Raw genomic sequence first — 13031 nt, 5'->3', positions numbered from 1 at the left:
ATGATTAAGTTTGCAGATGACACCAAGCTGTGGGGAAATGTGGGTACATCTGAGGATAGAGTAAGGATCCAGGATGACCTTGACAGACTGGTCCTATGGGCTGAATACAATCAGATGAGGTTCAACAGGGACAAGTGCCAGGTCCTTCATCTGGGTAGGAAGAACCTTCACCCTAACTATACGATGGGTGGTGGTCCACTGACTGACACCACGTCTGAAAGGGACTTGGGGGTGACAATCCACTGAAGGATGAATATGAGTCAACAGTGTGAGGAAGTTGCCAGCAGGCCAATTTGAACTCTGGCGTGTATCAGCCAACATATAGCCAGTAGATCCAGGGAGGTGCTCCTCCCCTCTATTCGGCATTGGTGAGGCCACAGCTGGAGTACTGTGTCCAGTTCCGGGCACCACACTTCAGGAAGGATGTGGATAAGCTTGAAAGGGTACAGAGAAGGGCTAGCCATATGATTAGGGGCCTGCAGGATAGGCCCCATGAGGAGAGACTCCAGGAACTGGGTTTGTTCAGTCTAAGAGAAGGCTGAGAGGTGACTTGATAGCCACCTACAAGGATGTCAGGGGTGAACACCAAGATCTAGGGGAACAACTCTTCAGAAAGGCACCCCTTGGGAGGACAAGAACCAATGGGCACAAGATAGTTGAGGAAAAATTTAAGCTAGACATAAGGAAAAACTTCTTTTCCATAAGGGCATCTAGAATCTGGAACACACCCCCAGCAGAGGTGGTGCAGTCCCCATCCCTGGAGGTGTTCAAGAGAAGGCTTGGACAAGCACCTCCTTGAGCTTGTTTGAGCCCAATTACCTCCTGCCCATGGCAGGGGGACTGAACTTGAAGATCTTACAGGTCCTTACTGGTCCTTCTATTCTATGATTCTGCAGGTGTCAGGGAGTGCCCAGAGCCCCTGACAGTGTGCATCTGCCAGGAGCAGCAGGATCTATGAGCCAGGTGCATACACAGCCTGTTGTGGGTCAGGACGTAGTGGCTGAAAAAAATAGACCCCACCTTCTGAATGTCCTGGGGCAACCCTTGCTGATTCCAAAGGGAGGACTCCACAGTTTGCACACCTCTTGGGCCCTGATCTTTTGGGGGCAGAGGCAGAAGTGGAAGAGAACCTTCCCACACCACTGGGCTTGCAGTGTGTCAGGCAGAGATGGCCTCAGCCAGGGCATGGCCCATGCACTTGTCCGTCTGTGATTTACTGTATCACAGGAAGTATGATCTGGGGCTGGCATAGCCTAATGTGTCTCCTCCCCTGGGGAACCCACAGCCCCAGAATGCTGGTGGGGGACCTCACTGAGCATGCTACCCAGCTAGCATGGTGAATTATATAGCCGTGGCTACAGAGATAAGGTAGAAGGGAGAACTGGAAGAGGACAGCAGCATGACTTTACAGGGAGCACATGCACAAAGGTGCTGAAAGGAAAATGGAGGGATAAAGGAAGGAGTGGGTGGCATTGCCTGGCCTGGCCAGCTCAGAATCAAGGGTGCTGTGTTCCCAGTAGGGTACGGACAGCTTGCATTTTAACAACCACACTGCTGCCACTACACTTTCCATAGTGCAGCAAGGATAGCCAGCTTTTTTCCTCAGCAGTACCAAGCACCCTTCCAAGCTCACAGGCATCTCAGCCCTCTCCTGTCCTCCCACATCCATGGTAAAGTGGCAGGCACTGGTGTAACACTGTGACTGAAGGCTGTGCTTCAGCTCCCTGGGCACTGTGCTACTTGTGCAGCAGGACTTGCTGGGGTCAGTCACAAGCAGTTTGCTGCGGCCAGAACCAGAGTTGGAGCTGCAAACCTGGCTCTAGCTGGGGCAGCGCTGGGCAACTCTGTACAGATCCTTCACCTCCCTGAGACTCCTTGTGTGCTGCTAGCCCTAGCAGGGTGGTCTGCAGGGCTCACATCCAGTTCCTTCAAGAGCTGTGGGTTGCTCTTCCCTACTTGGTGCTGCGTTCAGTCTCTCCTCCTCTCTGTCAGGAAGAGGGCTAATTGCCCCGTTTAAATATGGGGTTATGCCAAGCAAGCCACTTCCAAATTGGCTATCTGGTTTCTAGTCCTGCATCTCCTATTTGGGCAGACTCTTCCACCTCTCTGTGTCCTGCTTTTCCTAGGAGATCTGCCTAAGATAGTTAAATGGCACCATCACCAAATTAAATTTGCCTACTGAGGCTAAAAATCCAGTTCCAGTCTCCACTGCACATTCAGAGGCACTACACACCCAAAACAGCATCCATGCAGAGAAGGGGCCTAGGCTGGGTTTTGCCCTACTGCTGTGTGGAAAGTGGCTAAACTGAAACCTTTCAGAACCAGACAACCTCCAGGTTCCTGCCACCCCAGCCAAGGTGTGGAGAAAGGGCCAAGACAAGGGTGCTAGTCAGGCTGCAGACCTGGGAGAGGAAGATGCAGGTGTATTAGCAGCCCTTTCCAGTTCTCTCTGTTGTGAACTACGTTTCCCACTTCCCATTGCAAAGGAAAACTCCACTTCCTAGAGTGCTTTGCAAAAGAAAACTACGTTTCCCAGAGCCACTTGCAAGGAAAATTTACACAAAAGAGGAGAGTGGCCAGGTTCTCATGCCCACTGGGCTGCAATGAGAAGCTGCAGTCACACATGCCCCGCGCGGGTCTGAGGCGCTCTGCCCTGCAGTTGTTCTGCCCCCAGGAGTGGAAGCTCCTCTAGACCTGGCCTCAGGTGAGTGTCACGGCAGGAGAAGCAGTATGTGGGGAATGGCAGCAGGGCGAACCTCGGGGCTGGGAGGGAGATGCTGCCAGCTTCTCTGACAGCGAGGAGAGCAAGGGCTTCACAGACCAGGTGCCTGCCTGCAGCTCTGCCTGAGTGCAGAAGAGGCATGGTGGCGAGATGCTCCGGGGGCCTTGCAGCAACCCATAAAGCCCTCCCTGAGGACATCTCACCATGGAGAGGACTCAGCGGTTAGTTTTCCCTCCACAGGGAAGGTGAAACATAGGTGGCAGCAGCTGCTATGTCAGTGACTGCCTGGGGGGCATTGATTTCAATTTCCACTGGTCCTTGCAACGGGGGCTGCTGAGAGCTCCCTGGGTGTGCCGCATACTGTGCAAGAGCTCACTCCTTCAAAACAGCATTACACAGAGTTTGCCACAAGCACCAGCAAACCTAAGCCTGGCTCAGCAGCTGATCCTGGACTCGGTTGCTCTGTTAGACCTTGCAACTAAGACATTGCCAAGTGGTGTGCAGCTGTGACCATCACAACACAGAGAAATGTGCAAGTGACCAATCCCGGGGCTAAGAAAAGGGCAGAGGAGTCATCCTGACAATCTTACTGGAAGAGCAGAAGGGAATCCCATGTCAAATTCAGCTCTCTTCCATGGGCTTTAGGGCTCAGAGTGGCATGGCCCAGTAGATGCTGGTCAGGGAAGTGTCGGGTGTGATGTGCTCTAGGCTGTGTTTTGGCCATGGAGGTAATACTGAGCTGGTCACTTTTCCTTTCTCTGCCTCAGTTTCCCCAGCTGTCCTATAGCTAATAATAAGCCACCCATGCTCTTAGCTCACAGAATGGTTGGTCATATTTTGTGGTAGTTAGCACCCTGTCCAAGAATGGGATTTTCACCAGCTTGGAATTGGTCCTGTTCGTCGTCCAATGCAGTGAAGTTTTCACTGACTGTGACAGTAACCATTGGGCCATAGCCTTTAAAAATCCCATTTCTTATATTCCTTGTGGAGAGACAGAAAGCTGGGAGAACATCTCTCCCCAAGGAGCCTGGGACTGTTCTGCTTGCAGTGGCATCTCCTGGGGGAAAGGGTCTATTTGCCAATGGGTCTCTTCCCATGTTCTCTCGGCTGGCACATAAATCCAAGTACAAAACTTCAGTTCCAAGCTGTTTGTTGAGACACGGAAGATACCGTGTTTTTTGCCACTGTAGCATTGCTGAACATGGCTTCAGAAAAAAAGCCAATGTCATCTTCTAGGCTGGTGTCCTAGCTTCATGGGTTGTGAACCTTGTTAAATACTGTAACTTGAGTTTTAGCTAAACAAAACTTCTGTGTACAGTATGGACCTATGTGAGGGTAGTATGAGCCATTGCAGCTGTAAGGGCCTGGACTGGGCTCTTTTAGATGGGGAACCCCATAGGAAAAATGGGGACCTGAATAAAGTTGTACTGGTGACATTTGATGGTCACTTCCTTCTGAGTCAACAGTGGACCAGTACCCTTGGTCTGTGTGAAGGGAACCTTGGGCTGGTGGAGGAGCCCTCTTTCAGGTAAGAAGTAAAACCCAAGTCCTGGTAACTTTTGAACAAACATGTCACTTTTCACAAGAGCCAAGCTGGTGCTCACTGTTCCCATTTTCCAACTCAGGTAGTTGCATTTTGTCTTCCTAAATGCTTCCAGCACTTTCAGCTGGACAGGATCATTTTGATTCTCTGACCTCAGCTATCACAGGGCAGTATTGGAAACTGTTACAAGTTGCTGTGTTCCACCCCAGAGACAGCTGTGCTTCTGAGTGATGTGGACTCTCAACCTGTGCCCCAAATATGCTTCTCAGCAGCATATCTGGTAATGGCAATATCCCCCTAGAGAAAAGACTGGACTGCCCAGCCAAACTATACTAGCATCTTACAGGACTGCAAATGCTGAATGCAAGCATGAGGGTTTTCAGTCAGGCTCTTGACCCCCCCACAGCTTGCCACACAGTGGTGCTGACAGTGCTGCTGTTCCTTTGGTGGCTACCACCTCACTCGGACCCCAGTAACTGTATTTCCTGGGTGGTTTCCTAGCTGGCCAAGCTGTGCATTGATCCCAGCAGCCACACGTACCCCTGTGCTGGATCCTCATCCTTCCCATGCTGTCTTGACTCTTCTTGGGTTTCCATGGCATCACTTAGCCAAGCATGGAAGGGCTGTGCTCACCTGTCCTTGAGAAATCTAGAGAAATCTAATTCCTAGAGAAATCTTATTCCTCTGTTAAAGGGGGCCAGGCTGTGACCCTCAACCCACCCATAATTGGCTGACTGGTGCTCCCGGGGCACAATGCCATCTAATGCCACTCTCAGGAGAAGGCCCTGTAAAATTGGTTTGCAGTTAATACCAGCGGGTGATAAAGAAGGTGGGTTGAATGAATCCAAGGGGCTGGAGAGCTCAGGCACTGTCGTCATGCCTTTCAGTGATGCCTGCGGGGCTTGGTCTCACCCCAGCCCTCCAGTTCAAGTATATTTCTATGCTGCAGATTCTTCTTTTTTCCCCCATTCCAGGCCTGGGGGCACCTGGGTGGAACGGGCCTGGGGCAATGGTGGGCATCGGGGGTGGACCAAGTGCATGGAGCCCTGGAGCATGGCTGAGTGAAGTTCTGTGGTTTCAGGTGCCGGTTACTTTGGCTGAGGTGTCTGAATCTCCCAGAGGCCCTGTGTGGCCAAAGGGCAGAGGCCACTCGCCAGCATGCAAGAGAATGACCAGACTGTGCTCGCAGTTGGTAAGGGTTTGCTTGCATGTAGACACTGCTCTGGCTGATTGGCTGTAGCTCATGCTTCTTCTCTGGGCCTTTATGTTTTGTGGTGATCTGTCCTTGTAAGAGTGGCTGGAGTCTGGGTAAGAGGCATTGTCCCTCACTGGTGCTAACCTCTGGGCTTTGATCTAGGGTGGTAAACTTCTGAGGCTGTCTTAAGTCACAGTAATAACGATCCCTGGTGCACCTTATATGGAAGGGCAGAATGGCAGTGTGCCCAAGCCCCCATTCACTCCCTCTGTGTGGGCTGCTTCTCTCTCTGGAGCTCAGGCTCTCTTCATGGTAGGTTCTGGTCTCCAGGCTCTGTGTAAGTTCAGAAATGGGCAGTTGGCTTAATCCTTGTGTTGTGCCAGAACCTGGTCCCTGGATGTGAGGACTCAGCACATCTGCCATCAGTTGCCTTTCTCCCCTGGACATCTCCAGGCATTTTCCTTCCACCCAGATTGAATGACTCCTCCAGCTGAGAGGGGTTTGGAGTTTGCAGCATACTCCCTCATTTCTCTTCCTTGGGCAGGATTTCCCATTCCCAGTGCTGGTATGATCTCCTGGTTGGAGCAAGGGGAAGAACCGCATGTCCTGGATCCTCTGGACTCAGAGACAACAGAGATTCCAAGGGTTGCAGGTAAGGGAGAAAGTTGTATTGACTCAGGTCCACACTTACATGTCCATGCTGCAGGGCACCAGAATTGCAAGCTGTCATGCCAAACAAACCAATTATGTGCTGGAAGACTGCCAGTTAGGCATGGAAAGGGTAATGGAATTGTGCCCAAGGAGGCTGACTTCAGGGTGCAGTGTAATCTGAATTCTGGTATTTGCTAACATTTGTGTGTCTGCCTCTACAGCCATACTGTTGTTTAGTATGTAACTCTCAGCTGGGCTTTAAAAGTAGCACCTCATGCCAGCTGGAAACCAAATGAAGAACAATGCATGGTAGAAGGGCTGGTGCATTCTGGAGAAAGGCACCCAGAGTGAGGGAAAGGCCTTTGGTGCATATTCCTCAGAGTACTGGGTTCTTATCTCACCTGGATGGAAAGCAGGTGGGTTCTTTTAGCAGGGAGAGCACATGAGTAGCCAGCCATAGATGAAGTGCCCACACTGTGTGGCACAGGACAATGCAGAGGGGCAGCTGTCTTAAGGATGGAGTAAACGCAGGAGCAGGTAACCCATCTGGCTGCTTCCAGAAGCAGTAGGCCTAGTCTGCATGAGAAAGTTGTTCTGTGAACTTATAGTTAAATCCCCTGAGTGAAACTGGTACAAGTCCCCACATGTAGATGCTCCAGTTTCAGTTTGAGTGGCTTATTCTGGATACCTCCTACTTCCAACTATTTTGGTTTGTTTGTGCTAAACTAACCTCAATCTGGCTAAACCTGAGATAAGAGCATTTTCACAGGCTGGGGACTTGCCTGAATGGGGGACTTAGATCACATCTCAAGATGCAAGGGGCTTGCCCTGTGTACAGGCAGGGTCATGGCATTAATGGCTCAGCCATGTGCAGGTCCCTTCTAGTGGTCCCCATAGCCAACAGGGTGAGTCACAGCCAGATTTCCTCTTTGCTCCTGCAGATGAGGGAATCCCAAGCAACAGCAAGGTGGATGCTCCTGACTCTGAGAAAACACAACTGCATAAGATGCTGCTGAGAGGATCCAGCCAAGCCACTTCCTGGAGCCTGGAGAGCAAGTGCCAGGTACCACAGGCCTGTCAGGACCCTTCAGGCCAACCTGACTGTGGGGAAGACACAGGGGAGCTCCATGATGTGACTCCACCCCCAAGAGCCTTGGCCGGGGAGAAGCCCTACAAGTGCATGGCCTGTGGGAAGAGCTTCAGCCAGAGCTCTGATCTCATCCGGCACCAGCGCACCCACACAGGCGAACGCCCCTACCAGTGCCCAGCCTGCGGCAAGGGCTTCGGCGACAGCTCCACACTACTTAAGCACCACCGCACTCACACAGGCGAGAAGCCCTACAAGTGCACGCAGTGTGGCAAGGCCTTCATCCTCAGCTCCTACCTGCTGCAGCACCAGCGAGTGCATGGCCGTGACAGGCCCCACCAGTGTGGCAGCTGTGGGCGCCGCTTCGGGCAGAGCACTGAGCTGGTCCAGCATCAGCGTGCCCACCTAGGTGAGAAGCCCTACAAGTGCCCAGCCTGTGGGAAGGGCTTCGGCCAGAGCTCTGACCTCATCCGGCACCAGCGCACACACACAGGCGAGAAGCCCTACAAGTGCCCAGCCTGTGGCAAGGGCTTCGGTGACAGCTCCACGCTCATCAAGCACCAGCGCACCCACACTGGTGAGCGGCCCTACAAGTGTCCGGCCTGCGGGAAGGGCTTCGGTGAGAGCTCCACGCTCATCAAGCACCAGCGCACACACACTGGTGAGCGCCCCTATGTGTGCGCCCAGTGCGGCAAGGCCTTCAGCCTCAGCTCCACCCTCTTCAAGCACCAGCGCACCCACACGGGTGAGCGCCCCTACCCATGTGCCCAGTGCGGTAAAGCCTTCAGCCTTAGCTCCAACCTGCTGCAGCACCAGCGCACGCATGCTGGTGAGCGCCCCTACCCATGTTCCCAGTGCGGCAAGCGCTTCGCTCAGAGCTCCAACCTGCTGCAGCACCAGCGCACCCACACTGGCGAGCGCCCCTACCAGTGCACCCAGTGTGGGCGCCACTTCAGCCTCAGCTCCAACCTGGTGCAGCACCAGCGCACTCACCTGGGCGAGCGCCCCTACCAGTGCTCACAGTGTGGCAAGCGCTTCGGGCTCAGCTCCAACCTGCTGCAGCACCAGCGCACCCACACCGGGGAACGGCCCTACCCATGTGCCCAGTGTGGCAAGCGCTTTGGCGACAGCTCCACCCTCAGCAAGCACCGCCGGACCCATGCAGGGCAGCATCCACACACCTGTGCCCCGACCGGCAAGCGGGGCCTGGGGGATGGGACCATGTGCCTGCAGCAACCCTGTGGGCACCGGGGTGAGGCTCCTCACCAGAGCACCCAGTGTGGCAAGGTCTTGGGCCAGAGCACTGGTGTGATCCCACACCAGCACACCCATGCCATGCAGGAGTCCTGCAAGGACTGGCCGATCTGTGCTGTGGCATCCTGCCCTTGACTTTGGCTGCCAGGCTCTTCTGCACCATGGCATCCTGCCCCGACTTAGGCCAGCAGGTCTTGGGGGACTGTATGTCTGCTAAGGGGGACAAAATGTCCATCAGAGGGACAAGATGTCCACATGGGTCTCTGCAGCCCACTAGCCGTATCCCAGCAGCGTGGATGAAAGTGCCTCAAGCAGACAGCCCCCAGCTGTATGAGGCGGCCCAGGTGCCATCAAACCCCTGACCACCTGCTGGCCTCTTCTGTCCCCTGTGTTGTAGTCTCTGAAGCTCTGCAGGTGCAGAAAGGACCTCAGGCTTTGACCGTGTGAAGTTGGTAAATGCCTGCACGAGGAGGGCTGTTCTGCAGTTAGGCTTCTACAGAGCTGGCCCCATGGAGGTACCTTCAGTATCAGCCCTGTGCCACTTGGGCTGGAAATGGCTACTGCTTCACCCCTGAGTGCTGCCATGGGGCACTGCCCCAGCCGTACAGCGTAGAATGAGGAAACCTGTTAAGGACCTGCACGGGTGGTGTGCACTAAAATCTGACTTGCACGCAAATGTAGGACTTGGTTCCCAGTATGCCTCTGTGAGGAGGGGGAGAGGAACGAGCAGGAGAAGACCATCTGTAGGGAAAGGAGCAGCAATGGTTGAGTGGCTAATCCCCACTTCTCCAGTTCAGTGGAATAGAGCTAAGAAAAGGGAAAAAAACTAGGCCAGATCTTGAGGGGAAGGTTTCTGTGGGTGAGATCTGTGAAGCTGTGAGACTGGCAGGCCAGGTGGCCACCCTGTCACCTGAGTCATTTCACAGTGGATCAGATGTAAAGAGCCCTCCTTAGATGTTAAGGGTCCTATGAAAAATAATGTCTCTAAATGCAGGGAAAGAACTGGGCCAACACCACAAGGCAGGCGTGACTCTGGGAAGCCTTTCTTGTCACAGCCTGGCATGAAAATATTGCCAGGGCGTCACATGTCCATGGAGTCTGAAAAGATCCCGGGTGATAATTCTTAAGAAAAGCTGAACTGATCATGCATGTGCAGTTGATAGTTATGCCTACTTCGGAGCTGTCTGAACTGGAGGTTTCCAACCTGAAAGTAGACATCTTGGCTCTCTTTGTTTCCTTCCCAGTGAGCGCATGGTGCTGTGTGGGATGTTTCTGTGAACTCTGATAGAGAACTGTTGCAGTTTGCATACAATAAAGAGACCTGATATGCTTTAGCCAATTGCCTTTTCCAGCACCTGGGAATTCTTTCTTTCCTTCACCCTGGTTGCTTGCTTTTTTGTAGTGCCCTGAAACACCCCATGTATTTGACAGACATAAACCAACAGGCCCCTTCCCAAAGTGCTAAGAATCTCTCATCAGCTCCCCTCCATCCCCTGAACAGAGCACACAGCCCATGTCTATGTCTGTGGGGGAATTAAGTAGGTACCTGGAGGATTTCAGCAGAATCTTAATCAAACAGGAGAAGCTTAAAGCACCCCTCTCCTGACTGGACAGCTTGGTACAGCACAGGTGGTGGCAGCTGTGAGCATGCCCCCTCTGGGAAAGGAAACCAGCTCCGGTCATTCTGGAGAGCTCACGGCCTGCAGGTGCAGGGAGCTGTCCCAAGGTTGGGCAGCCTGGAAGGAACTGTGCAGTGTGTCAGGCTCTGGGATACAGGTAAGGATATCCTCTGTAAAACATCAAAGGCAAAAGAACTGGGGTACTCTGTAAGCAACAGCAGGGACATTTAGCAGCTCCAAAGAATGTCACGCAAATGAACTGAATAAGGCAAATTTGGCCATGTTTTCATGACACAAGTAAAACCACTCCACAACAGCAGGAGTAATAGGAAATGTGCAAGTCAGCATCACTCTGTAAGCCTGAGCCCTGGTGGGCTCTGCAGCTATCTGCCAGGGGTGCCATGCTAGCCTGGTGCAGTGGCTTGAGTCAATCTGAGCCTATGGTGACCCCCAGGGGCAGATGTGCTTGCATCCCCCTCTGATTCCCTGTCTGCCCAAAGTTTAAAACCAGCTGCCTAGCAGTGGCAGCAACATTTCAAGTCAGGCAGTTCTGAGGGAGTCATTTGACTTCATGGCTCATTACAAAGTTTTTGCCCCTTTCTAAATTCATTCCAAAGGTGTTAACAACATTTTCTTCTTTGTAATGGTCTTTCTGTTCCACCTATTAAGCTATCCTTTGCTTTGGATTCTGCTGTCTGGTAATGAAGTTCCTGTTTCACAGCCCTGCAGATTGTTTTTAACTCATTCCTATGAAGTTGTATTTGTTTTTGCTTCAATCTTAAACTGAGTGATACAGCCCTAGGCCCCTAGCATATTAGTAAAGCTTCTAGTTTATTTTTAACTGGAGAAAAATATGTGTTGTTTTATATGCAATGATGCACCTCACCACCTGCACCCCCCTTTTCAAAATTCTAGATCCACCCATGGTGGCACCAGGTCTTTTCCTATATCTGCACAGGCCTCTGTACAATCAAGGGCAAGTCCTGGGTCTCCATTCACTGTTTGGACAGTGCAGTCATGGTTCTGCACAGGGGTTAAAGAGTAACACCTCAGCCCAGGCCTGGAGACCAGCTAAGTACCTGGCTAGTAAGGTATGCTGGAAAACCACTACTGCCCCACCAGCCCACAGTGATAAAGCTCTGTGCTGGAAGCAGTGGGCTAACTGATGCAGATGCTAATTGAGGCAGTGACTGGCCTCTGTGGCACATCCATCATCAGCAATCCCTCACAGCTGAGGATGATTGTCTTCTATGATTGCCTTATCTGTGGGTCCAAAGATGGCTGACCAGGCCGATTCAGGATCCACATGTTTTACTGCAACTCAGGCACATGTTTCCGTGCAGGATCTGGATCCTTGGTTTGGTCTGTGACACTGTTTCTGCCACTCCCACTTTTCTGTCCCCTGTTGTTGTGAGGTTTCAAAGTACTGAAATCCCTGCGATTGACTCTTCTTCCATTTAGGGTGGCCCTGGGTAATAGTCTCGTATAAGTTGATGCCAATATTCCATTTTTTTCCAAGTTGGCCTTGAGGATATCCTTGCCCTCCTCTTGAGCATACCTCTTGACTGAGCTGGAAGAATAAAACTTGCTTTGGGAGTCTGGATTTGGACATCTGGATGACATGGTCAGACCAGCAAATTTGATCTTGGATGATCATCGCCTCAATGCTTGTGGTGTTTGCTCGTGAGAAGATGCTAACATTGGTGTGCATGTCTTCCCACTGGATTCAAAGGATCTTCCATAGGCAGCGTTGATGGCACTTCTCCAGTGGGTTGAGGTGTCTCCTGTACATTGTCCATGTCTCAGCTCCATACAGTAAGGTAGGGATCATGACTGCTTGATAAACCATGCGCTTGGTTTCCAATCTGATGTCACAATCTTTAAACACCCATTTCCTTAGGCATTGAAAGGCTGCACTTGCACATTTGCGGTGATGTTGGATTTTTTTGTTGATATCAGTCTTCTGCAAGAGATGGCTTCCAAGGTATAGGAAATACTCAGTGTTCTCCAGAATCTCACCATAGATCTGAATTACCAGAACTGGGGACTGTTCATTAAGATCTTGTTGATGGAAGACCTTAACATTCAGAAGACAAAGGTCCTCCATCAACAAGCTCTGTGACACATAGGAGTTGTGTGAACCAGGTGGCTGCTGGGCTTCTTTCAGGAGCGCAGCCTCCAAGGCTTAGACAGCCTTTTCCACAGGACAGGTTGGTGAGCTAGTGGCTTCCAGAGCAGCTACAGCCCCTGCCATGGGAGTACAAGAGCCACAGCTTCATGTGGGGCTTTGTTTCGCATGTGGAAGTAAGATGCATGGAGAAGGTCCTCCCAGGTCAGCAAACACTGTTCCCCCTACCTTACCCACTCCTGAGCCACTGATCCCAGCCAAACCAGATGCTAACCTGGTTCCGCCTGGTTTGGCAGTGAGCATAAAGAAGGCACAGAGCAGGGAGCGATCACATTACAAATACAGTTGCTTTGACCCTTCTCCCCATTTAAACCTGAGTGCACCCAGCTATAGCTGCACATTCACAAAATGTTCTAGTAGCTTACAGGCTCTGAAAACTTCTTTAGGCTCTGTGACTTGTCTCAGCCCCATCCCCACCCCTCTGAGCCAAAAGGCAAATGTGTTATTGCCAGGAAGCCAAGGGACAATAAATCCAGTGAGGTAAATTGGTGCCCTGTCATGCTCACTTTAAGCTACTCAAGAGCCACAAAGGGGCAGAAATCCTGCAGGGGGCTCCTGGCATGTGGGCGTGTCCAGAGGGTACAGGCAGCTGAAGGTGTTTCAGTCTGCATATTAAACATCTGCTGGAGCAGGGACTGGAACCCAGGTCCTCCCACACAGGGGTCCTCATGAAAGTAGAACTGTGCCAATTTTCATGGGGAAAGGAATGGGATCCCAGAATACTCTTACAGTATTATGCTTAGTACAGTCACCTCAGTAGTGGAAGACCCAT

At 51.9% G+C, this 13031-nt stretch overlaps 1 protein-coding gene across 4 annotated transcripts; it reads left to right on the top strand.

The window, feature by feature from the left end:
- The first annotated feature begins 2554 nt into the window (after positions 1-2554).
- On the top strand, positions 2555-9791 carry LOC109292789 (zinc finger protein 501-like). Of its 4 annotated transcripts, XM_019510362.1 has the most exons (4): positions 2555-2704; positions 5347-5457; positions 6005-6112; positions 7053-9791. In XM_019510362.1, exons 2-4 carry the CDS (start codon positions 5424-5426, stop codon positions 8585-8587), a joined length of 1677 nt encoding a protein of 558 aa, XP_019365907.1. In that variant the 5' UTR covers positions 2555-2704; positions 5347-5423; the 3' UTR covers positions 8588-9791. The 4 variants fall into 4 exon arrangements, with proteins under 4 accessions (XP_019365907.1, XP_019365908.1, XP_019365909.1 ...); XM_019510363.1 differs by lacking the exon at positions 2555-2704 and having other exon boundaries at positions 5333-5457; XM_019510364.1 differs by lacking the exons at positions 2555-2704; positions 5347-5457 and having other exon boundaries at positions 5640-6112; positions 7053-7355; positions 7608-9791.
- The last annotated feature ends 3240 nt before the right edge of the window (positions 9792-13031 follow it).

Source organism: Gavialis gangeticus, unplaced genomic scaffold, assembly GCF_001723915.1.
Source record: "Gavialis gangeticus isolate Ggan-Ray unplaced genomic scaffold, GavGan_comp1, whole genome shotgun sequence".
In the NCBI taxonomy this organism is placed as follows: domain Eukaryota; kingdom Metazoa; phylum Chordata; order Crocodylia; family Gavialidae; genus Gavialis; species Gavialis gangeticus.
The sequence above is the reverse complement of the archived record's forward strand: the minus strand, read 5'-3'. Positions and strand labels throughout refer to the sequence as shown.

Bases quoted from the DNA above. Each gene is read 5' to 3' on its own strand.
- LOC109292789 (XM_019510361.1), top strand. From the start codon at position 5,938: ATGACTCCTCCAGCTGAGAGGGGTTTGGAGTTTGCAGCATACTCCCTC. The intron at 6,113-7,052 runs GTAAGGGAGAAA...TTGCTCCTGCAG, and splicing joins AGAGATTCCAAGGGTTGCAG to ATGAGGGAATCCCAAGCAAC.